Raw genomic sequence first — 25,936 nt, forward strand, 5'->3', positions numbered from 1 at the left:
AATTAGTCAGGTATGGTGGTGCATCCCTGTAGTCCCAGCTACTCAGGAGGCTGAGGTGGGAAGATTGCTTGAGCCCAGGATGGTCCAGCCTGCAATGAGCCATGATGGCGCCGCTGCACTCCAGCCAGGGAGACAGAGCAAGACCCTGCCTCTAAAAACAAAATAAAATATAAATATGAGCTTTTGTTGCTTTGTGCTGTGTTGGTTTTGGTGAAACTGAAGACTTTTAGGGAATGTAGTATTAATGTAGTACCCATCCAATTGCTGACTAGATTATGGTTTGAAATACTGGTAATGTTTTCATTCAATGGTATTAAATAAACTTCATTTAAAAAGAAATTAGTATAAACGAGGCACAGAAAGACACATACCACATGATCTCACATTTGTGAAATCTAAAAAAGTTAAACTCATAGAAGTAAAGAGAGGATGATGGTTACCAGAGGCTGTAGGAGTGGGAATGAGTTGTTGATCAAAGGATGTGAAGTATCCGGTAGACAAGGGGAATAGGTTCTGAGATCTATTGGACAGCAGGGTGACTACAGTCAATAATAATGAATATTTAGAGAAGCCAGGGAAACGTAGTGAGACCTTGTCTCTACTAAACATCAAAAAAACTAGCCAGGTATGGTGGTGTGTGCTTGTGATTCCAGCTACTTGGGAGGCTGAGGCTTGAGCCTGGGAGGTCAAGGTGACAGTGAGCTGTGATCCTAACAATGCACTCCAGCCTGGGTGACAGAGCTGCCACCTGTCTCAACAAACTAAACCAAGAGTAAATTTCAAATGTCCCACCATAAAAAAAAAAGATAGGCAAATGAAGTGCTAGATGTGTTAATTAGCTTGATGTAATCATTCCACATTGTAGACATATATCAAAACATCACATTGTATCTTATAAATGTATACAATTATAAATTATCAATCAAAATAATCATAATTTAAAAATTACTAAATGTTGCATAGTTTCTAGTTTAATGTTAACATTATAAACCATATTTGTACCCATTACAAATTACAGCTATTAAATAATCTTGAAAATCGCATCCCACCTTTAATGATTTGAAACATGGGACAGTGCAAAGGGCACCTGAATACATGTCGTAGTACTTAGGTTCTTGGCTCTTTCACTAAACAGTCACATGATCATGGGCAACCTCTTTAACCTTGATGGCAGTCCATGAGAAAACATGTACAAGTACCTAGTCCAATGCTTGGCATATGATATAGGCACTCAACATCTGTTAAAATTGAAGTTTAACTCATATTAAATAATTTCTATTTTTTAGGAGTTACATACTAAGTTGTAGTATCCTCTTATTTGACATGTAGATCTGGAAATATTCATTTCATCCAAATGAGACTAAGCAAAATGATGTATTATCTGAAAACACTGAATCAAATGGAATAGTATAGTGCTCTTTTTTTTAACCCGCAGATCACAGGCAAATTATAGATTGAAACCACGATATCTTTTTAATAGAAAAATGCCACAGTAATTTAATCAAAGTCTAAGCAAGGACTTTGCCTGCTGCCACAAATACCATGACAAACTGTGGCATTATGAGAAGCAATTAATGAAGAGGATATGATAAATAAAACATGAGTTGGCCAGAATATTTTTACTGATGTCTTCTCATTTGATTTCCTGGTATAAGATGGTCAATTTATCACACCTATAATCCCAGCACTTTGGGAGGCCAAGGTGGGCAGATCGCCTGAGGTCGAGAGTTCGAGACTAGCCTGACCAACATGGAGAAACCCCATCTCTACTAAAAATACAAAATTAGCCAGGCGTGGTGGCGGGCGCCTGTAATCCCAGCTACTCGGGAGGTTGTAGCAGGAGAATCACTTGAACTCGGGAGCTGGAGGTTGCGGTAAGTCGAGATCATGCCATTGCACTCCAGCGTGGGCAACAAGAGCAAAACTCCATCGCTAAAAAACAAACAAACAAAAACAGATAGTCAATTTAACTATCAACTTAATTGAAAAGCCAATGATTGTAACAATTAAAATTTTGGTTAATAAAATTCAATTATTTGTGACTTCATGTGTGAAGGATTTCATCTGCTACTAACAGAAGTATAAAGACAAAAAAAAGTATCAGTTGTAAATGGTCAGTTCATTTGTCAAAACACATTATCTAGTATGGTATTTTCGAATTTATAACTTGTAACATTTTAATCCAACTACAAATTACACTTGAACCACATTTTTAAAAATAAAGATAATCAAGAATGATGAAGTAAAAACCACTCAAGTTCAACTGCTGGATCTGGGATGTAAAATAAGTGACAAAACAGAGAAAGGTGTTGAGTTTTTAAACAGCAAATTTTGACTTTATTCAAATCACATTTTTAAATTTTTTTTGTACTTGGTTTTTGTATTGTTCTTTTGTTTATTTCAAACAACAGCCAACATCATACAAATCACATTCTAAAAAGAAAAAAGAAAGTATAAAAGATTATAATGAAGTTAATTTAATATGTGCATTTATCAAATGTGTCAATGGTATTCTTGAAATAAAGGCATAAAATCTTCAAAATTAAAAAAGCTATTTGGACACAAGAAGCTGAACTTATTGACAAAGGAAAAAAATACATTCAAGTTCCCAGACTAATTTCTTAGTTATTGCACTATTGTTAGTGATAAAGCCTTATTATCATCATTAAAGCATATTGTGAGACAGAAAACAACTCATGTATTTTCTTCTAATATGTCTGGATATGATATGTACAACTTTAAACCTCAGCTAATTAATTAAAAACTATCCAGAGTGACAACACAGTAGCTTATTTACTTTTTACCACTGCAGAACATTTGGAAGCAATATTTACTATAAGTCTGTACAGACTTCATAATCCACCTCGTTGAAAATAAGCTGCATAACACTTGTAGAGAAATGTAGGAAGATCCGTTAGTACAGGATACACCATGTTGTTTAAATATAACCTCAGACACAACTGAATTAGATATACAGTTAAGTATTTGTTACTTAACAACAGGATACATTTTGAGAAATGTGTCATTAGGCGATTGTCACTGCCCAAACATCTGAGCATACTTACACAAACCCAGATGGTATAGCCTACTACATACTTTGGCTATAAATAGAGCCTCTTGCTCCTGGGCTACAAACCAGTACAGCATGTCACTTTACTGTAGGCAATTGTAACACGATGGTTAAGTATTTCTGTATCTAAATGTATTCAAAACTAGGAAAGGTACAGTACAAATACAGTATTACTTCATGAGACCACCATCATATATGCAGTGTTTTGTTAACAGAATGTCATTATATATCAGACAACAGAAATGTATTTTCAGGAATAGAATATCTATTGCTAGATAATATAAATTTTTTTAAATGTTGTGCTACTGCATTCCAGACTGGGCTACAGAGACCTTATCTCAAAAAAAAAAAAAAAAGCTTTATGATAAAAAATTTCAAACATAAAAGTAGAATGAATGGTAATAAATACTCTCCTTTTACCCAATACCTGGCATCAATGATCATCAGCCCACAGAAAATGCAACAAAACTCTGGCATCCAAAGACAGTCTGCTGATTTTACATTATGAAAAGTTATTTTTATTAAATATTCAATACTCCTTGGTCAGTACTTATTTTGTTATTGAAAAGCAATTACTATTTGGCAAACATTTTCAAAGACAATACCTAATAATACCACATATTTTACTGATATTTTCAGCATTTTTTATGAACTATATTTATAATTACAGGGATTTCAACATTCCAACTTATCCAAGGGTTCCAAAAGACATTATTGTTAAAGGCAGTAATCACCCTAGGTACTACATGCTCCCAAAATTTTGCAACATATAGAAAAGGACATTATAATAGAAATTTTGAAATAAAATAAAATCAGAGCTACTGTATTGTTATATCTCACTTCCTGACTCAAGCTTATACAAGCTTTATGGAGGTATACTTGAAATGAATTGCACATGCGTATCAACAGTTCATTCCTTTTCATTGCTGAGTAGTATTCTCATGTGTTCCATTGTATTCCAGTTTATTCACTTGATAGGCACTTTGGTTGTTTCTAAATTTTGGTCATTACAAATAGAGCTACAATGGACATTTGTCTTTATATGAACAAATATTTCATTTTCTCTTGGGTAAATACCTACAGGTAGAATGGCTAGATCATATATATGATAGATGCATGTTTTAACTTTACAAGAAACTGTCAAAGTATTTTCCAGTGGTTGCTACGTTTTGCATTCTTCATCCTTGGCAATATTCTTTGCTCTAGAATCTGCTTTGTCTAATAATACAGACATTCCAGCTTTAATTGGTGTTACCACGGTATCTTTTTTCAACCTTTTAACCTATTTGGGTCTTTACGTTTAAAGTGTGTGCCTTATAAGAGGCATAAAATTGGATCTTGTTTTATCCAATGCAACAACCTCTAGCTTTTAACTGGGATGCATATATAGCCAGTGGTTCTCAACTGAAGGCAGTTGTATGTCCCCTGCCCCTTTTCCCCCTCCCCCCACAAAAGAAACAGTGGGCAACATCAGGAGTTATTTTTGGTTTTCTTTTATAACCCTTGAAAAAAGGAGGGAAAAAAAACTTTCTTAGCCTGCAGGCAGTCAAATACCAGCTTGCAGACCATGGGTTGCTCGTCCCTAGTGTATTTCTACCTGCCTTACTTAACTTCCTTTAACATTTCTTGTACTACACATCTACTGATGAATCCTTTCAGCTCTTGTCTGAAAAAGTATGCTGCTTTTTTATTTCAAAGATATTTTCTCTGGGCATAGACTTTTTTTTTTTTTTTTTTGAGACCAAGTCTCCCTCTGTCGCCCAGGCTGGAATGCAGTGGCGTGATCTCAGCTCACTATAACCTCTGCCTTCTGGGTTCAAGTGATTCTCCTGCCTCAGCCTCCTGAGTAGCTGGGATTACAGGTGCCCACCACCACACCCAGCTACTTTTTGCATTTTTAGTAGAGATGGGGCTTCTCCATGTTGGCCAGGCTGGTCTCAAACTCCTGACCTCAAGTGATTTGCCAGCCTCAGCCTTCCAAAGTGCTGGGATTACAGGCGTGAGTCACCGCACCTGGCCTGGGCACATAATTTTAGGTTGACAGGGTTTTTCTCTGTTCTGTACTTGAAATATGTTGCTCTACTGGCTTCTCAAATTGTTCCCTTTAAGAAATCTAACTTCTCACCTTTGTAACTCTTTCCAAGTCACTTGAAAACAGTACCTTTTTGCCGCTAGTCCATTTAAGATTTTATCTTTATCATTGGTATTAAACAATTTGATTATGGTGTACTCTGGTTTGGGTTTTTGTGTAAGAGACAGGGTCTCTCCACGTTGCCCAGGCTAGTCTCAAACACCCAGCCTCAAAGCAATCCTCCTGCCTCAGCCTCTCAAAGTGTTGGAATTACAAGCATGAGCCACCACGCCTGGGTAGTATGGGTTTTTTATGCTTCTTGTGCTTGGAGTTCATATCTTCTTGAATCTGTGGGTTTATGGTTTCTATCAAACTTTTAAGCTATCATTTCTTCAAATACTTTGTATGCTCCCTTCCCCTACTCCCATTACACACTAGGGTGCTTAAACTTGTGTACAGCTCACTGATAGACTATTTTTTTGGTGTGACTTTGATTTGTTTCTATTGCTATGTCTTCTTCAAACTCATGAATCTTTTCTTCCACAATGTGCAATCTGCCATTAATCCCACACAATATGTTTTACATTTCACACATTGCAGTTTTTATCTCTAGAAGTTGGATTGGCATCTATCTTCCAGGCCCCTACCTAACTTTTTGAAAATATGGAATACTGTCTGAATTCTAACATGTCACTTTTTGTCTCATTATGGGTCCTATTTTACTGCTTATTTGCATCCTTGCTAGTTTGGAGATGACACTGTGGATTTTACCTTTCTAGGTGCTGGATGTTTTTGTATCCCTATAAATCTTGAGGTTTGTTCTAGAATTCAGTTAAGCTCCTTAGAAATAGTTTGATGCTTTCAGGCCTTGCTTTAAACGCTTGTTAGGCAGAACAGGGACAGTGTTCAGGCTAGGGCTGTTTCCCACAACTGAGGCAAGACCCATTGTATATACTCTACCCAATGCTCCATGAATGAGGCTTTCCAGTCTGTCTTGTGGAAACAGCCAATATTCCCAGCTGTCTCTGAACACAACACAATTATAGTCATGTGTTGCTTAATGACAGAGATATGTTCTGAGGAATGCACCTTTAGGTAATTTCATCATTATGTAACCATGATAGAGTACTTACACAAACCTGGATGGCACAGCCTACTACACACCTAGGCTATATGGCACTGCCTATAGCTTCTAGGCTACAAACCTGTACAGCATTCAGTTACCATACTGAATTTGTCACACATGGTATTTTTGTATCTAAACATACAAAAGGTATAGTAAAAATACAGTATGAAAGATAAAATGGTATACCCGTAAAGGACACTTACCATGAATGGAGCTTGCAGGACTAGAAGTTGTTCCGGGTAAGTCAGTGAGTGGTGAGTGAATATGAAGGCCTAGGACATTATTATAACACTACTGTAGACTTTATAAACACTGCACACTTAGGCTTAAACACATTAAATTTATTTTTAAAATGTTTTTCTTCAATAGTAAATTTTTATTTTATAAACTTAAAAAATTTTTTTAAATTAACTTTTTGACTCTCTTGTAATAACATTTAGCTTAAAATACATGTTGTACAGCTGTATAAAAATATTTTTTATATCCTTATTTTATAAACTGTATTTAAAACTTTATTTTTACGAGACACAAATACATACACATTAGCCTAGACTTACACAGGGTCACAATCAACAATATCACTGTCTTCCACTTCCAGATTTTTTCCCATGGGAAGGTCTTCAAGGGCAGTAACATGCACAAAGCTGTCATCTATGACAACAATGCCTTCATCTGTAATACTTTGAAGGATCTGCCTGAAGTTGTTTTACGGTAAACTTCTGAAAAAATATATAAGTAGAAAAAGTATACTCTAAAATAACAATAGGGCAGGTGCAATGGCTCACACCTGTAACCCCAGCACTTTGGGAGGCCAAGGTAGCCAGATCACTTGAGCCCACAAGTTTGAAACCAGCCTGGACAACATGGCAAAATCCCGTCTCTACAAAAAATACAAAAAATTAGCCGGGCATGATGGCACGTGCCTGTAGTCCCAGCTACTTGGGAGGCTGAGGTGGGGGATCACCAGAGCCCAGAAGGTTGAGGCTGCAGTGAGCCAAGATTGCACTACTGTACTGCACCCTGGGCAACAGAGTGAGACCTCATGTAAAAAAAAAAAAAAAAAAAAAAAAAAAAAGATAAGAATATTATCAGCCAGACAGTAGCCCAGCATCACCACAGACACATAAGACATCATGACTGAGATCTATGACATCACTAGGTAGGTGGTAGGAATTTTCCAGCCCCATTATAATCTTATGCAGTCCATCATTGAACAAAATGTCTTTATGTGATCCAAGACTGTACTGTAATATTTTTGGATGATCCTTTCCTTGGCCTCAGGTCATTTCCTCACATGCAGTGGTCAATACTTACCTGAAGAATCAGGAGCGATTCATTCCAGACCACGAGAATTCTCTTTCTATGCAGCTTTCTCCCTTCTAGCAAACTCTGGCTGCATTGGTCTCACCAGGCTCTGGGCTCTATCAACAGAGGGATTCCACCAGGCTGATATGTTCCTCTCTCCTTGTACTATGGCTTAGAAATTCTCCCAAGGCACTAAACTGAGGCAAACATAGGGCTCACTTTGTTTTCTGTTGATCAAGCTTCACCGTCCTTCATTGCCTGATATCCAATATCTTAGAAAACATTGTTTTATATATTTTGTCCATTTTTTATTGTTTCTGGCCTGTCTCAAACTTTTAACCATTACATGCCCGAACAAAAATTAATGCATTCAAGAAAAAAACTGGATAGATTTGTTTTCCACCACTCTGAATCAAAAACTGATTTATACTTGGTGCCTGAAGAATAGGAAATATTATAGCTTACTTCTTTGTAAATATTAAAGAATGATTATGAAACATCAAATGTATATATTTTTTTAAAACTTTCTAGCCCTATGTCATAACGATGTATCATTCTTTTGGAGGAAACAGGGTTGTTCATTGCTAAGTAGAATGAATGTAGTAACAAAGAAACAGAGTTAACACTGCACCAGGTATGTGAGAACTGCACTTGAGATCCCAAACTGAAATAACTTATGAATACATAGCACACTCATCACATTAAATAAAATGTTCCCCAATTTTTATTATATTGTTATTTATCTGGGATTATTTCTCCATTTTACATTTAAAAATTAGTGAAATTATATGTAATCATAACTTTTTTCCTTACAAAATAAAGTTATTCATGAAACTTTCACTTTAATCTTTTTTTTTTTTTTTTTTTTTTTTTTTTTTTTTTGAGATGGAGTCTCGCTCTGTAGCCCAGGCTGGAGTGCAGTGGCTGGATCTCAGCTCACTGCAAGCTCCGCCTCCCGGGTTCACGCCATTCTCCGGCCTCAGCCTCCCGAGTAGCTGGGACTACAGGCGCCCGCCACCTCGCCCGGCTAGTTTTTTGTATTTCTTAGTAGAGACGGGGTTTCACCGTGTTAGCCAGGATGGTCTCGATCTCCTCACCTCGTGATCCACCCGTCTCGGCCTCCCAAAGTGCTGGGATTACACGCGTGAGCCACCGCGCCCGGCCCATTTTAATCTTAAAACCTTTTCTCCTTATCAACTCATTTCTTTCATCTTAGAAGATTATCAATGTTATATTTTTTTTGTTTTTTTGAGACAGAGTCTCGCTCTGTTGCCCAGGCTGGAGTGCAGTGGTGTGATGTTGGCTCACTGCAAGCTCCACCTCCCACGTTCACACTATTCTCCTGCCTTAGCCTCTGGAGTAGCTGGGACTACAGGCACGTGCCACTACGCTCAGCTAATTTTTTGTATTTTTAGTAGAGACGGGGTTTCACCATGTTAGCCAGGATGGTCTCGATCTCCTGACCTCATGATTGGTCACCTTGGCCTCCCAAAGTGCTGGGATTACAGGCATGAGCCACTATGCCCGCCCAGTTATGGCTTTTAATGGTAAATTAATTTGTCATATACCTACAATCATTGTTTGCATAAATTCCCATCAGTTCACTAGGAATCACAAGAAAAAAAAGCAGTGTGTCTGCCACTACAAAACACTTTATGCATCAAACAGATTAAGCAACCATAAGGGATTTCTGTGATGTGTAACCAGGCTTGTAGAAGACTTTTCCACATCATTGATTTTTTATGTTAAGTCACATAACTTATAGAGGAAAGCTACCTCCCTCTAGTTTTCACTTCCTATATTTTGTTCCATAATTCATTTTCTTCAAATTAAGATTAATTTACACTTAACATTTATAAGACAAGTAGAAATTAACACGGGAAGCAAAGCATACTAGTATATAAAAATGAGGTGAATAAGTACCACAAATAAAAATTATTTAGAACTAAATGACCAACTACTATTATAGTCTATAAAGATTTTCTTGCATTGTTCCTATCCTGGATTTACCAGGCTTCAGGCTTAGATCCTATCTAACCTCTCTAACTATTGCTTTCAAACTTAAGTTTCAGCTACCACACAGGCAGTGCAAAAACAGAACCACTCAAGGAGATGAACCTTCACTATGTCTTAACTTCTCAGTCACAAAACTCCTATTCTGTTTTTTGTTTGTTTGTTTGTTTCTTTTTGAGGCGGAGTTTTGCTGTTGCTGCCCAAGCTGGAGTGCAATGGCGCCATCTCGGCTCACTGCAACCTCTGCCTCCCAGGTTTGAGCAATTCTCCTGCCTCAGGCTACCAAGTAGCTGGGATTACCGGCGCCCGCCACCACGCCCCGATAATTTTTTGTATTTTTAGTAGAAATGGGGTTTCACCATGTTAACCAAGCTAGTCTCAAACTTCTGACCTCAGATGATCCGCCTGCCTCAGCCTCCCAAAGTGCTGGGATTACAGGCGTGAGCCACCACACCCGGCCAAAACTCCTGTTCTAGTTGAATAGGCAGAAATGCTATTCTGACTACATCAAACAGAATTCTTTCTGATCCACAGATATCAAAGGTTTATGAGACAAAATTTTAAAAGGGGCAAAAGGTGAAAAAGAGCCCTACTTTTACTATTAAATTAGCTGTCTGACCTTTGGCAAATACTTAGTTTCTCCATCTAAAACCAGAAAGGAGGTTAGAGGAGATATGACTATAGCAGAACACGGCTTATGGAAATTATGCATTATTGCTCTATAATCCTTAATCCATATATATTAGGACACTGTTTCGAAAATATTATTGAAGCCTTTAACCTCCTGGTATGATGCAATAGGATGTTTATAAACTACCACATAAGTAGTATTTTTGCCCTTGCGCCCAAGTAGTCAAACCTGAACCTAATCAAGCATCTAAATTTTACTATTAGTTTACAGAAAATAAACATGAGAGAATAGGTTGAATGATTGTATGAGGATGGAAACAGCCAGATCCTGAATATGGGAAATTCAATCAGACAAATGACCTAACCTCTACAACAAATAAATGTCAACACAAAAAAGGGGGACTCTGTTATATATTAAGAGAGACAAAGATATATCAATAAAATGAAATATGTGGACATAGTTTAGCTTCTAATTCAAAGAAACAAGTTTAAAAACATTTTTTGGCAATAATTATAAAAATCCTAACACTCAATATTAGATATTAGATAAAAATGTTACAGCGTCATACATTTCCTTCAAAATAGTTCTGGCTGACAGAAGGGTAGAGTGCATGTATATGTGAATGAGTATTACGGTAGGGGGAAGGGGGGGACTTGATAATGGTTGGAGCTAGGTGTTGGGTTGTTGGGTTCATTATACAATTCTTTACCTTTGTGTATATTAAAGTATGATTTTCAATTCTATTAAGTACACATTACCTAATATATCACTAGTCCATGTTAAGGAAATGAAATTCTCGAAGCTAAGAACAAAATCTTAAGAAAACAAAAAGACAAAAAAAGTAGTCACTAACAGCCCAATATAATTATCTAACAAATGATATGTTCTATATTTATTAACAAAATAAACCATGGAAAGCATACATGCAATACAACTCCATTTATATTAAGGTCAAAAAGAGGCTTATTTCGGATATACCGCTAGACAGCCTTAAAACTATAATAAACTCTGAAGACAAGCAAGGTAATAGATAACATGAAATTCAAGATGATGGTTTCCCCTGGGAAGGAGGGGAAATATATTCACAAAGGAACACAAGAGGCTTAAAAGATACCTTTATGTTTCTTAATTTGGATGCTGGGTATATATGTTCATCTTATTACTCTTCTGTGGTATAATAAAAAAATATATTTATTCTTTGTCCTTGGTTCCTGGAAGAAAGCTCCTAAAACCCTTACAATTTCCTGATAGGAAGTGTCTTTTATACTTCATAATGTATCCCTTTCAGTTATACCTGAGTTTATGTTAATGAGATGACTCATAAGGGTTGGGAGATAGAGAGGGACCCTAGGTATCTTCAGGATGGAGGTTGGTTACCAGAAAAACCAACTAGGTATTTATAGGACTGAAACTTTTAGCCCATCTCACTATCTCTGACAAGGAGAGAAGAACTGGAAACTGAGTTCAAATAAGTGACTAGTGATTAATGATTAATGAATCATGTCTGATCAATGAAACCCCATAAAAAAACTTTGAAACCATCTGGCTTAAGGGGCTTCCAAACACATTAATGTGCTGGGAGAGTGGCACACACAAAGAGGACATGAAAGTTTTGCATCCTCTGTCCCCCATACCTTCCCCGATGTGTCTCTTCCATTTGGCTGTTCTCGAGTTGTATCCTTTACACAAAAACTGTAGTAGTAAAATAGCGCTTTCCTAAGTTCTGTGAGTCATTCTAGCAAATTATCAAACCTGGGGGGTAGGTCATGGGAATGCCCAAATATGGGGTCAGCCTGGAAGAAGTCCAAGTAGGTTGGGAATACCTGAGACTTGTGGCCGGGCATGTGAAATGGAGGCAGTCTTGTGGGACTGAGCACTTAACCTGTGGCTTCTGTGCTAACTTCAGGCAATTAGTATCAAAATTGAATTGCATTGCAGGACATCCAGCTGGTGTCAGGGAATTGCTATTGGAATGATGTATCACTAAATGGGTAGGTGGGTGTGTTTCATACATACTTTCTTTTCTCATAAATGACATATTTAATAGGAATAATTCAACTACTGTGAATTTAAAAATCAAACAAAAAACTATGGAGTTGCACATACTTTTTAACTTATGGGACAAGTCATTATTCATAGGTCTTAAGTCTCAAAAGAGGCAGGATTGCCTGGATTCTCTCATTTGCAATTTTATCTTTCAATCAAATAAGAATGGCTTCATTAATTTTTTACACAAAACATTATCAATCTGGGCATTTTCTGGCTTATTTCCCAATAACTTACTCAGAATTTGGCACATCAAAAACTTCATTGCTGTTTACCACAGTACTGAAACAAAAACAAACGAAAACTTATTCCCAAGTGGCATTATAACAACTGCTTGATTTTCCCCAAGTTCAGAATGAAGACTTTAATAACTCAAAAGGGGCTACAATTCATGCAAACTAAGAAAAGCTACAATGCTACTTTCATGCATAGGTATACTAAATACACATTTATATAGTCTCAAAATAGTCCTTGTCTGAAATATTTGCTAAATAACAAGAATGCAACAACTTTTTGACCAAAAAAAATGATCTTTTGCATTCCTTCCTAGGTAGGGCATTAATTTATTTACCTAAAATTGGTTTCTTATAATTTTATTTTAAATGTAAGCTACTATTACCTAACAAATCAGCTTTTAATTATAATCTTATTTTAGCCTACAGAAAAATATGTATAAGGTCCTTTTGTTTGAAATGTCACTGTCTTCATTTTTCTCTTTATCTTCCTTCTGTTTGGTGAAATGACATAACAAACTGCTGCAAATTCTGTTTCTCACTCTGCTGTTGGTTCGTATTTGCAGATCATCATAGCTTAATTGATACAATGAACAAATGCCTCTTAAAAAACTGTTTTACTGGCCAGCAGAAATAAAAAACAAACCCTTCACAAATTACACTGATAAAAGTCTCTGTCCCTAACACTATCATAACTCTCAAGAATCTTAACAATTTCACTCTCACCAGGCTGGAGTGCAGTGGCGTGATTTCGGCTCACTGCAACCTCTGCCTCCTGGGTTCAAGCGATTCTCCTGCCTCAGCCTCCTGAGTAGCTGGCACCACATCCAGCTAATTTTTGTATTTTTAGTAGAGACAGGGTTTCACCATGTTGGTCAGGATCTCCTGATCTCATGATCTGCCCGCTTCAGCCTCTCAAAGTGCTAGGATTACAGGCGTGAGCTACCGTGCCGGGCTAAAATCTCTTATCTCTACTCTTTAATAATTATTAATTATCCATCCAGTAGAAAAAACTGAGAAAAATAAACCTGGGTAATATTTACCCAAGTCTCTTGTTTTCGAATTGCTTCTGTCATGGAGCAAGGTGGCACAGATTTTGATCACAAGAGATTTTGATTTTTCTAAACATCCTTGAATCTATCTGGAGAAATGTGCTACAGGTACAGTTCAGGAACAACAACAAGAAAAGAAAAAACCCAACACCCAATGGTCCCAATTCAACACTGCTTTTTAAAATTAAGCTATCACACAACGATTTGTTTTTGTTAAACATTTTATCATTCTAACTCATATTCCCAAACTTTTCAGGATTTTACTTATCTATCAAAAAATCCCAATTACATTCCTGTTCTTTCCAATCCCACACCCCCACCCCCCACAAAAAAAAAGCAATACCTCTCATGCTCTTCTCTGCCGATAGGAGTGTAGAACGGATCACTCCATGAAGGGCAATTGTAAATATCTATCATATTTGCAAACACATTTCCTCTTGGATCCAGCAACTCTTTAATTCTTTTCAGAATCTGACAGTTACCCCTGCAAATGTAGAAATGACATGTATTCACTGAACAATTGTTTCTAATATCTAAAGACTGGAAACAACGTCAAGTGTCCACCTATGTGTGATTTACTGTATAAACTGGAGTATATCTACAAAATGGAGTATGTGACAGAAAAAATAAGTTTAATTGAATACTGATAAGGAGGAATATCCAGAATATACAGTAAAACGGGGGGGAAAAAAAAAACATGAACAGTGCAGAAAATATTGAAGGACAGACCCAGCGAAATGAGACTGTATATTCTCATCTGCTTGTATCTCTGCATGAAGACCGGAAGGATAAATAAGAAACTAATTTAAAATGATTACCCGTTGAAGACTATTAGAAATGGTACTGTACAGAGACTAGGAAGTGTTTCTCGCTGCATTTCTTTTCATGTAGTTTGAGCCATGTAAAATAAATATTTGCTAATCTTTTGATTAAAAGCTTTAAAAATCCAGTGGGAGAGGCTGGGTGTGGTGGCTCACCCCTGTAATCCCAGCACTTTGGGAGGCCCAGGCGGATGGATCACCTGAGGTCAGGAGTTCGAGACCAGCCTGGCCAACATGGTGAAACCTCGTCTCTACTAAAAATACGAAAATCAGCCGGGCGTGGTGGCGGGCACCTGTAATTCCAGCCACTCGGGAGGCTGAGGCAGGAGCATCGCTGGAACTGGGAGGCGGAGGTTGCAGTGAGCCCAGGTTGTGCCACTACACTCCAGCCTGGGCGAGAGTGAGACTCCGTCTCAAAAAAAAAAAAAAAAAATCCAGTGGGAGAATCAAAATTTTTTAAAAATTTGACTGTGTAATCCTACAAGAAGTAAGTAGCTTGAGGAAGAGAAATGCTGATAAAGTCGCATTAAGTTTCAGAGTTGAAATTCAAGCTTCGGTATCTAACTTTTGTTTCCCTGTTTCTTTAACGTAGAATTACAAAAAAACCCATATATATGACATATATATGTCAAACCAAAAAATATATATTATAAATATATAAGAATATATATATTCTCCTTTATATATTTTTTTGTCTCATATATATACACACACACATATATATAAACTCCAGAAAAATACTTGGTTTGTGACAAAGATGCACTTATTTGCACGAACCTATCTTGTTAATGACCAAGAAATGTGCTCTGTTACAATCATTAGAGGACAGAAATATACATACATATTTAAATCTATGTAATGAAATGCAGGTTTATGTTAAAAAACCAATGACCTGCTAACTGAAAGAGTCGCACACTAATACTATGATTATTAAACACAATGCTATTCTCTAAAGAAGTAAATAGGTGAAATGATATCAGAGTTCAAAATTCTCTAACTCTTCCACAAAGACTGTGAAAATCACCTTGGAGTGTATGAACCAGCGTCCTGGCCCCGCCAGCTCCGGGCTGGGGCGGGCGCGGGCCGGGAGCGCTTACCCCGCCGCAGGAGCGATTCAGCGCCACCACCAGCTTCGCCTGGTTGTGGTGCGGCTGCTGCGCCAGCCGAAAGGCCTCCTTAATCCGCAGCAGTCTCTTTACGCTCCCATGGCTCTGGGACTCTGTCCGGACAAGCCCTGTCGGCGTTCAGCTACAGCCAACCTGCCCACCAATCCAGAGGTAGAGCTCTCCGCGGCGTCTCCTCAGGCTTCTTGTCAGAGGGCCCCAGGCCCCTAAGGAGTCGTTACCGCGCAGGCATTCAAATAACTCCCGCGACAGGAGGAAATCCCGCGAGACTGCCGGCATTGACTAGGGAAGTGGAAATGTGGAGCGTGCACCGCCGACTCTCTCGACTCCCGGACACCGCCCCGGTCTCACGCATGCGCAGAGGGCCTATCCAGGTCTTTCCGGCTGGAATGTGGAATTTGTGAGGTAAGCCGGAAGTGGTGTTGCGCAGGGAATTGTGGGGAGAGTTGAGGTGTACCTCCGCTGCAGAGACCTGAGGTTTGCGGCGCTGGGCCCGGCCGGGTTGCTGCGTCGGGGCTGGAGGTGAGGCGAAAGAAGGACAACCTCTGATGGGAGTGGACCGGAGTCCGCTAAAGCGAAACATTCCAGGGTTCGTTGCGGGGAAATACAGTCTGGTTTTGCCCCCCGTATGAATTGAGGGAAGGTGAGAGCAGCAGCAATCCGGGCCTGAAGGGCGATTATGCTAGGGTCGGCCGAGGGGTTCAGGCCAAAGTTCTTTGAAATCCTAGTTGGGTACCTGGAGGACGAGAAAACCGGTCAGGAGTCTCCTGGGAAGAGGGTCATATTTTAATCTAGCTAAAGCTGGTACCTGGCAGTTTCCACTCTTAAGGCCTAGTGTACTAACTAATGTGTGCGTAATATCAAAACAGGAAACAAAGGGAAATGCAAGAGATGGAAGGTAATTTTAAGTTAGTGGCTGTATGACAGTTTCGCAGTGCCTTCAGGAAGGTATCCAGCCTTATAAATCCTTTTTTAAAATAGACGATTTCAGACAGACAAAAGTAGAAACGAAACTGTAATACATGTGTACTCACCACTGAATTGGAGAAATAAATGATTATATTAAGTGATTGAAGTCCTTTGTCAGCTCTACCCCATCTCATTCTCTTCCCTTTTGCCCAAGGAAACCACTCTCCCAACCACCTTTATGCAATCAGTAATGTGTACATCTTTTTGCAGCTAGCTTGTTTTACATAATGTTTTTGAGATTTGTCAGTGTTGTATAACTCCACCTCATTCATCTTAATAGCTGAACGGATATTCTATTATTTTAATATGTCACTGTTAAGTATCTCCAGTGCCTGACATACTTTAGGACTGTAGGTAGCTAAATGTTAGTTGAATGTATGACTGCTGTAGCATTTGAACTAAGTAAAAAAGAATAGGACTTCATGTGACCCAACAAGAGTATTCCAGGCAAAGGGAATAGTAGCCAAAAGCAGAGACATGAAAGTGCATGAACTATTTCAAGAATGTCCATACTTTTAGTACTGAAATGTGGAATGTATGGAGATCATGTGATGAACGAGAAACCTGGAAAGATGAGGCTTAACCTTAGAGGATATTATCCTGAAGAGCTTACACAAGCTCGGTGCCATTAAGTGCTTTTCCAGTTATGAAGAAGCTGATTAGAGCTGTATTTTCAGAAGATGATACTCACAGCACACTAGAGATATATCTTAGGATATAAAAGATTAGAGATAGGGAATTTTAGACTATCAAGCATTATAACAACAATCATTGCATTAAGCAAGTAAGACAGCCAGCCAGACTAAAAATCCTAAAACATTCTCCTAGTCCATCGTATTATCACATTCCTAAACAATTATTAATATTTCATATTTTCTTCTGACAAACTTGCAACATTTTCTACTTGGGCCTTTTGCTTAGATGATACCTCGCATTCTATTCAGTTAAAAAAGAACTTCCCCATGCTTTCATCACCACATCTACGAGATCCGTTCCCTAATATACTGCCACTGCTATTACTGTAGGTGAACTGTCTGATTTAGGAGGGAGAGTAAACCCTTTAAGAATAACTTTTTAATACAATAGTAACTGAACTAGTGTTATAAACTTTCAACGGGGCATTGAAACATGAAAAGTAAGAATATGAAAGAATAGAATGGTTAAAAGACAATTGCTTCTAAGAGAATAATGATCCATATATGGAGTAATGTAAAAATAAGATACTCTTTTAATGTATGTTTCTTTTTTTCAGGTAGATTTAGGTTCTAAGCTTTAAAAACTAAATCTAAATTTACATGTATGTTTTTATAGGATCTTTGTTTCTACTATTTCTTAACATAAGCAGTTTATTATGAAATAGAATCTTCGACAATCCTATTTTAAATAATATGTTGTATTAGCCTTTGTCTTACATATTTCCAAATTGTCCAAATATAGTTGGATAACTTATTTGTTACTGACTGTGATAAAAATAGAATGTACATTGTACAGTTTACTACAGGTGTCATTAATTTTCTCATTCTTTCAAATACATTGAGTAACTACCATACAGCAAGCACTATTCTAGGAACAAGTAGATAAGATTTATTAGTGGAAAATCACTAACCTGAAACCAATCATATGACCATGTTAATGCACCTTGGTGTATGGGAAACTTTCAGCTACAAATATTTGATTACCTTAATTGTAATTCTTAAGGGAGGCTAAATAGATGGATAGCTGAATAAAGTTATTACTTGGAAATATTGCCATGTAGCCACAGGAGCCAATTTCAGTGCACACATCTTAAGCATCAGTGTACACATTTATAGGTCTTTGGTGTTTTTGACCAGCAGAACCCACCTGGGTTATGGAATCACACTGGTGTACTTGATCGTGTTCAGGTATGAACATGCTCTGATTTACATTGAGTACTAATTGAGAATGTCTATTTAAATTAAAGTTCCAGAACTTATGGTTAGGCCAGAACCTCAGGTTTGAACTTCTCTCCTAAAATTCCTCTGGCTTCTCATTGAAGCTGCTTTCAGAGATGTAAGTAAAGAAAGTCAAACAAAAGACTTTGTAGCACGTTTTGTTTAGCGTGTTTTGTTTAGCACTGTTTTTCTTGAGCTATATATGATAAATATCTAGGGAGAGGTGGCAGAAGGACAAAATTGTAGTAGTTTGAGGTTTCTTGGGGGAAAGTTGAAGCATTAAAACATGTTAGCATCCGTACATGAACTTTTAACTATGGAAGGAAGAGTCAGTATTCCCTTTCAGGCAGGTGTTTATCTGGTTTAGACTGCCTCAAGGCTGTATATTGCCCTTCAACTTTTCTTATGCATTAAAAAGAGATCTACATGCATTTGCCTTCAGCAGTGTAGTTCTGATATTGATGACCACCCACTGTGCTGGGACATCCAAGACATATGTACCATAAACTCTTTAGTCCTGCTATTGTCCTTGGCAGAGGACATAAAACCTAATAAAATCTTTTTCCCTTTCCAGCCAAGGTTAGGAATTTGTAACATGTCATCTTTCAAGGAAGCATCTAACCAAGATTAAGTCAAAGGCATCTACCAGGTCCTGAATTCTCTCCCAGATGCACACCTTTTAAGGTACAATCAGGTACCATATGTAATAAATCTCTAGCTATTTAACCATCATTAAAGCATTTAGGACTTTGATTTCCTAGAAAAACTCATGGTCCGCAAAATAATTGTGTTAAAAGGTAAAAAACCTGATCAGGAAAAAGAGGTTTAGGGCCAAACTGTACAACTTTGTAACTAGACCAATAACACAAAATAACAGTGTTTTTAAATGTACCCAGGATTTATTTTAATCAGATATGGTAAGATATGCAGATGTGAAAATGATTATCATGAAAGAAGAAATTTTTATACTCCTGGATCCCTAGAAGCGGGAAGCATATAGCACCTTACACCATGCAAGGGTGCCATACCTAGAAGCAGCAGGGTCAGTGGGGAGAGAAAGTACAAGGAATCTGCAGGAAAGCCTTTATTCGGTTTTCTTAGGAAGGAGTGGGCAAAACTGGATAAGCAGGCTTGAACAGGTTTAAAATTGGCTAGTTTAAATAATTTTGGCTGACTTGGGACATAGGGGATATCCCTAGTTGCCTGGTAGCTCGTCCTGGAGTGATTAGGACAGGGCAATATTGGCCAGGAGTGTAAGAACCCAAGATGTCTTGTGTTGGGGGTGGGGGGATTCTGGACTGGTTAGTTTGCATAGGAATTAGCTAACCCTGGGAGAGGTAGTACCTCTGCAGTCATCCAGGAACCACCTAGATACCAGATCATTAACAATACAAAGATAAGAAAATACTATTAATGTAAACAGTCATAATAAACATACAGTATTAACACAGTTAAGACATGTTGAATTTTTAATAAATAAACACTACAGTAAATGTAAGACTGCACCCCTCCCAAAAAATTTGAGGTATTTTGATGGAAAACTATATAAGGAAAAGTTGAAACTACTGTTATGGTCATAAGACTGAAATATACTATGATCCAAGAGAGCAGTGCATGACTACCAAGGCAGGCATGACCAAGATAGGTGCAGCCAAGCAAAAAGGAAGTATGTATGGCGAGTAAGCTATAGTCCTTCATGGCTTGCGGTATTCTGTGTTGCTAATATACTTTCCAACTCCTGATGCCAACTTCTGGGTTTTACTGTTACTGTTTTTCTATTTACTAATCTCGAAGTGGTTTGCCTTACAGAAATAGGCCTAAGCCAATATAAGATAGTGATGAAGAGAGCTATAGACTTTTTGCCTCACCGTCCATGATCTCGGATGTCATAAAGGCCCCCATAGCTGGCAGTAATATTACTTTGTACAGTGATTCTTTAATGTCTTATCTCTGGTCTTATTCCCAGGTCAAGGATGCATTCCAGGAAAGTTCCATAAAAATATACCATCAGCTCCAACCCGATATTTGACCTAGCCATGGAAAACCTCATTGGCTCCTCACTAGATCAGACCATAAAAATGATTCAGGAATGAAAATCTAAGATAAATTCCCACCACTTCAAGATGTTCTTATACAAGTCAACAGTCTAGCAGATCAGCTAGTCTCTTTCATCATCAAGCAGACATACTCAAGGTACCAACACAGCAAAGGCACAAAATGTCTCTATATCAGTGTTTTTCACAGTATATGTGAGACCCATTAGTGAGGCATGAAATCAATTCTGTGAGTCACAATGAACTTTTTTTTAAAAAAAAAAAAACAAAATAAAATGTAAAATACCAAAGTGTTGAATCCTTTGCCTGAATTGTGCACATTACAAGGAATGCTGAGTTCAATTTCAATATGTGAGAGGGTTATTTGATGGAGGGGATATGATGAATAGAATGTATATTGGCTAAGAAATGGTTTTCAGTCATTTATTCAGGGGTGTCTTGCTTGATTTTTATAATAGCAAGGTTAATGTTGTACAGTCACATTTTATATTACAATTACTTGCAACTAGTTGTGAAGTCTGAGATACTCAGTTGAGATTCAATTGCAAACTTTGAGTGTAGTTTTTGAAAATATGTTATTTAGACTATATATATTTTTTTCTTTTTTGAGTTAATGCCAATTATAACATTTTAATCAAACTGGAACAAACTGCTATTAAAATGGATCATTTCTTTATTAAAAGAAAGAGGAATAGTGAAGTGAAATATACAGAAGCATGTTCAAGTTCATCTGTTGAATCTGGAATTGTGAATAGTGACAATATTGAGAAAAATACTGACTCCAGTCTGCAAACTTCAAGTTCATTTGAGCCGCATTTCAAAAAGAAAAAAGTAAGTGCAAGACGTTATAATGAAGATTACTTAAAATACGGCTTTATCAAATGTGAAAAACCCTTTGAAAATGACAGACCTCAGTGTGTTATTTGTAATAATATTCTTGCAAATGAAAGCTTAAAACCTTCAAAATTAAAAAGGCACTTAGAAACTCAGCATGCTGAACTTATTGATAAGCCTCTTGAATATTTTCAAAGAAAGAAAAAAGATGTAAAGTTATCAACACAATTTCTTAGTAGTTCTACTACTGTTAGTGAGAAAGCCTTATTATCATCATATTTAGTTGCGTATCGTGTGGCAAAAGAAAAAATAGCTAACACAGCTGCTGAAAAAATTATTCTTCCAGCGTGTTTGGATATGGTGCGTACAATATTTGATGATAAATCCGCTGATAAATTAAAAACTATACCTAATGATAACACAGTATCTCTTCGAATTTGTACTATTGCAGAACATTTAGAAACAATGCTTATTACTCGGTTACAGTCTGGTATAGATTTTGCAATCCAGCTTGATGAAAGCACTGATACTGGAAGCTGCACAACACTTTTAGTTTATGTCAGATATGCGTGGCAAGATGATTTTATGGAGGATTTTTTGTGTTTTTTAAATTTAACCTCACACCTAAGTGGATTAGATATTTTTACAGAAATAGAAAGGCACATAGTTGGCCAATATAAATTAAACTGGAAAAACTGTAAAGGAATTACAAGTGACGGCACAGCAACCATAACTGGAAAACATAGCAGAGTAATTAAAAAATTACTAGAAGTTACTAATAATGGTGCTGTGTGGAATCATTGTTTTATACATCGTGAAGGTTTAGCATCCAGAGAAATTCCACAGTCTCTCATGGAAGTATTGAAAAATGCAGTGAAAGTTGTTAATTTTATTAAAGGAAGCTCATTGAATAGCCGGCTTCTTGAAACATTTTGTTCAGAGATTGGAACTAACCATACCCACTTACTTTATCATACCAAAGTTCGCTGGTTGTCTCAAGGGAAAATACTAAGCAGGGTTTATGAGCTCAGGAATGAGATTCACTTTTTTCTCATTGAAAAAAAATCTCATTTGGCAAATATTTTTGAAGATGATACTTGGGTAACAAAATTGGCATATTTAACTGATATTTTTAGCATTCTTAATGAACTGAGTTTAAAACTACAGGGGAAAAACAGTGATGTATTCCAACATGTTGAACGTATTCAGGGATTTCGAAAGACGTTATTGTTATGGCAAGTAAGACTTAAAAGTAATCGTCCTAGCTACTACATGTTTCCAAGATTTTTGCAACATATTGAAGAGAATATTATTAATGAAAACATTTTGAAAGAAATAAAGTTAGAGATATTGTTGCATCTCACTTCTCTATCTCAAACTTTTAACCATTTCTTTCCAGAAGAAAAATTTGAAACATTAAGGGAAAACAGTTGGGTAAAAGATCCATTTGCTTTTCGAAACCCTGAATCAATAATTGAGCTAAACTTGGTGCCTGAAGAAGAGAATGAATTATTGCAGCTTAGTTCTTCATATACGTTGAAGAATGATTATGAGACCTTAAGTTTATCAGCATTTTGGATTAAGGTAAAGGAAGACTTTCCATTGTTAAGTAGAAAGAGTGTCCTGCTATTACTACCATTCACAACAACTAGTTTGTGTGAACTAGGGTTTTCCATCTTAACCCAGTTCAAAACAAAGGAAAGAAATGGGCTGAATGGTGCAGCAGCTATGCGGGTAGCATTATCTTCCTGTGTTCCAGACTGGAATGAACTTATGAACAGGCAAGCACACCCATCATAGTAAATAAAATCTTACCTAGTTTTTGTTTTTGCGTTTCTTATTTTGTAGTATTTTTCTATGTTATATTTAAATGCTACTATAACATTGTGATACTTTTGTTATGTTTTAATTTTTGTTGTATTTAATAAAATTATGTTCATTGAACAAAAATTTAATGAATTTCTGTTAGAGGCCAGGAATTATTCCAGAGACATTTGGGTTACAAAAGTGAGCAAAACAGATAATTCCCTAGTAGAGTTTCTACCCTGGCAAGGAGAAATTGAAAATAAACCTAATAAATAAGCTTTATAATATCTAGAAGCTATTAAGTGCTACAGAAAGAGTAGTAAAAAGGAAGATCAGGGAAGTATTGGGGAACCAAACCATGAAGGGTTCTGAAGACCATTATTGGGCCTCTGGCTTTTGTCAGTGGACTAGAGAACATTGAAGGGTTTAAGCAAAGGAGAGAAATGATCTGAGCTAGGTTTTAATAAACACTCTGGTCACTATTTTAAATGCTTAGGATAAGTCTGAATTAAATGTTACTTTCCCCTCACTGGGCATGGTGGCTCAGACCTGTAATCTCAGCACTTTGGCAGGCCATGGCAGAAGGATCAGTTGAGCCCAGGAGTTCAAGACCATCCTGGGCGACATAGTGAGACTTTGTTTTTACTAAAATTTTTTAAAAAATAAACCAGGTGTGGTGGTGCACACCTGTAGTCCCAGCTACTCGGGAGGCTGAGGCAGGAGGGTCGCTTGAGCTCAGGAGTTTGAAGTTGCAGTCATCTGTGACTGCACCACGGCAGTCCAGCCTGAGCAAGAGTGTGAAACCCTGTCTCAAAAAAATTAAATGTTACTTCCCTTAAAAAAACCTTTTCTAACCACCCTAGGGTAAATCCTCCATTATTACTTTTATTTATTTGTTTTCCTTGTAGTGTATAATATGTAATAATTTTGATTGCTAATTGTCATTCTGCCACCTTGGAGTATATAATTTGTAATTATTTGATTACTATTCTTCCATAGTGGGGGAGATGATGTCCATTTGCCTGATACATAGTATGTATTCAATATACATTTGCTAAAGAATACATGAATCAATAATACCTAACATCTCTAATTTGCAGTCATTCCCAAGAGTAATTATTAAATATGTGGCAATTTTCTTTGCCTTTTTTACTTTCAAAAATCTAACTTTGACATAACTTCTGTAACCATCCAGAAATGACATTGATGTTACTTCTTCACATTGTTGCTGATGCTTAAGCAATGTATATTGTGTAATATACAACATAGTCTTCAAACTAATTTCAATCTCTGCTTCTCTGTGTACTCCGTTATCCCACTGGGTGATATCATTTGGCATGGTCATTCTCATTAAAATCATACAGCGTAGCAGTACCTTTCCATCTGCTACCGTGCCTAGCCTTATTTAATTTTTCAGATTTTCTATTCTATTGAAGGTAATTGATTTTTTCTTTTTTGATGCTTGAAATAAAGTGTTGAAAAACAATTCTCTGTGAATAGCTCGTATTTCTGCACAGTCTGAATCCCGTGTTTGACCATGTTCGCATCCAAATTAAGAATGTATAAAGGAAACATTCCAGGATAGTGAAGCTGGAGATAGCACCTCCCGTAAACACATCCCAGGGAAGTAAAGATAAAGCCTTCTCTTTTCTCACACCAGGAGGTGAATTTGCCTACATTCCAGAAATAATGAGTAATGTCTCTGGAGAAGATGGGCAGACATGTCAGCAACCCTATAAAAGCCTAGAAACTTAAAATTTGGGGCTCCTGTTCTGTAGTGCAACCCACTCCATGCAGAGGTAACACTTGGCCCTTAGTGTATTACATTACAGGAATTGGAGCATGGGGAACACACACAATGCTACTCTGGCTGCTGTTGTGTTTTGTTTGTTTTTTGTTTTGTTTTGTTTTTTTTGAGACGGAGTCTGGCTTTGTCTCCTAGGCTGGGGTGCAGTGGCGCGATCTCGGCTCACTGCCAACCTCCACCTCCTGGGTTCACGCCATTCTCCTGCCTCAGCCTCTGGAGCAGCTGGTACTACGGGTGCCTGCCACCACGCCCGGCTAGTTTTTTTTTGTATTTTTTGTAGAGACAGGGTTTCACCGTGTTAGCAAGGATGGTCTCGATCTCCTGACCACGTGATCCAGCTACCTCGGCCTCCCAAAGTGCTGGGATTACAGTCGTGAGCCACCGTGCCCGGCCTCTGGCTGCTGTTTTTATTGTAAATAAGAAACTGTGTCTCTGATCCAGAGGTTTGTGTGTTTCTGTGTCTCCTTTGTAAAATCTCTTTTACCATGTAAGGTAATATTCATGGGTTTCAGGGAGTAGGATGTAGACATCTTTGGGGAGGCCATTGTTAAGCCTACTGTAGTCCACCCTCTGGTCCCCAAAGACTCATCCATCCCATGTGAAAAATACATTCACCCATCCTAAGGTCCCCATAAATCTTAACCCATTATAGCATCAGCTCAAGTGCAAATCTCATCTAAGTTTCAACTAAAGAGTCCCAAATCTTGTATCTAAATTAGATATGGGTGCAGTTCTGAGTATAAATCTATTCTGGGGCAAAGTTTTATATCTAAGGACCTGTGAAACTAGAAAGCAAGTTCTGTGCTGTAAAACAGTAGTGGGACAGAAATACGGTGACAGTCATAGACGTTCCCATTCAAAAAGGGAGAAAATGAAAGCCAAAAAGAAAACACCAATCCCTTTTAAAGTCCCATGGGCAAACTCCACTAGGTTACTAAGCCTGAGAATAGCTGTGGCTCCTACCCTGCCCTCTGCTGGGGCTCCAACCCTCAGAGCCATCCTTTTTGATGAGGAGTACCACATGTCTGCTACTGACTAGTTTTATCAGCCCATTTCCTGCT

At 37.6% G+C, this 25,936-nt stretch overlaps 2 protein-coding genes and 1 long non-coding RNA gene across 3 annotated transcripts in view; 2 read left to right on the top strand and 1 right to left on the bottom strand.

Annotated features, from left to right (window-relative positions):
• Positions 1 to 827: 827 nt before the first annotated feature.
• On the bottom strand, positions 828 to 15,851 carry LOC106998274 (uncharacterized). The gene is made up of 4 exons (XR_001444693.3): positions 15,393 to 15,851; positions 13,891 to 14,031; positions 12,500 to 12,544; positions 828 to 1,932 (listed from the first exon to the last, which is right to left on the bottom strand). It is a non-coding gene; the product is annotated as an uncharacterized LOC106998274 (long non-coding RNA).
• Positions 15,852 to 15,913: 62 nt separating this feature from the next.
• Positions 15,914 to 24,554, top strand: FAM200B (family with sequence similarity 200 member B). Its single transcript, XM_001099745.5, has 2 exons — positions 15,914 to 16,014; positions 20,341 to 24,554. The coding sequence occupies exon 2, from the start codon at positions 21,089 to 21,091 to the stop codon at positions 23,060 to 23,062; it is 1,974 nt and encodes a 657-aa protein (XP_001099745.3). The 5' UTR covers positions 15,914 to 16,014; positions 20,341 to 21,088; the 3' UTR covers positions 23,063 to 24,554.
• BST1 (bone marrow stromal cell antigen 1) overlaps positions 22,719 to 25,936 on the top strand; it is a 57,898-nt gene continuing 54,680 nt past the window's right edge. The window contains exon 1 of the mRNA XM_078003173.1: positions 22,719 to 22,846. The gene's annotated coding sequence lies outside the window, so the exon portion shown is untranslated. The remainder of the gene's footprint in view (positions 22,847 to 25,936) is intronic.

Source organism: Macaca mulatta, chromosome 5, assembly GCF_049350105.2.
Source record: "Macaca mulatta isolate MMU2019108-1 chromosome 5, T2T-MMU8v2.0, whole genome shotgun sequence".
NCBI classification, from domain to species: domain Eukaryota; kingdom Metazoa; phylum Chordata; class Mammalia; order Primates; family Cercopithecidae; genus Macaca; species Macaca mulatta.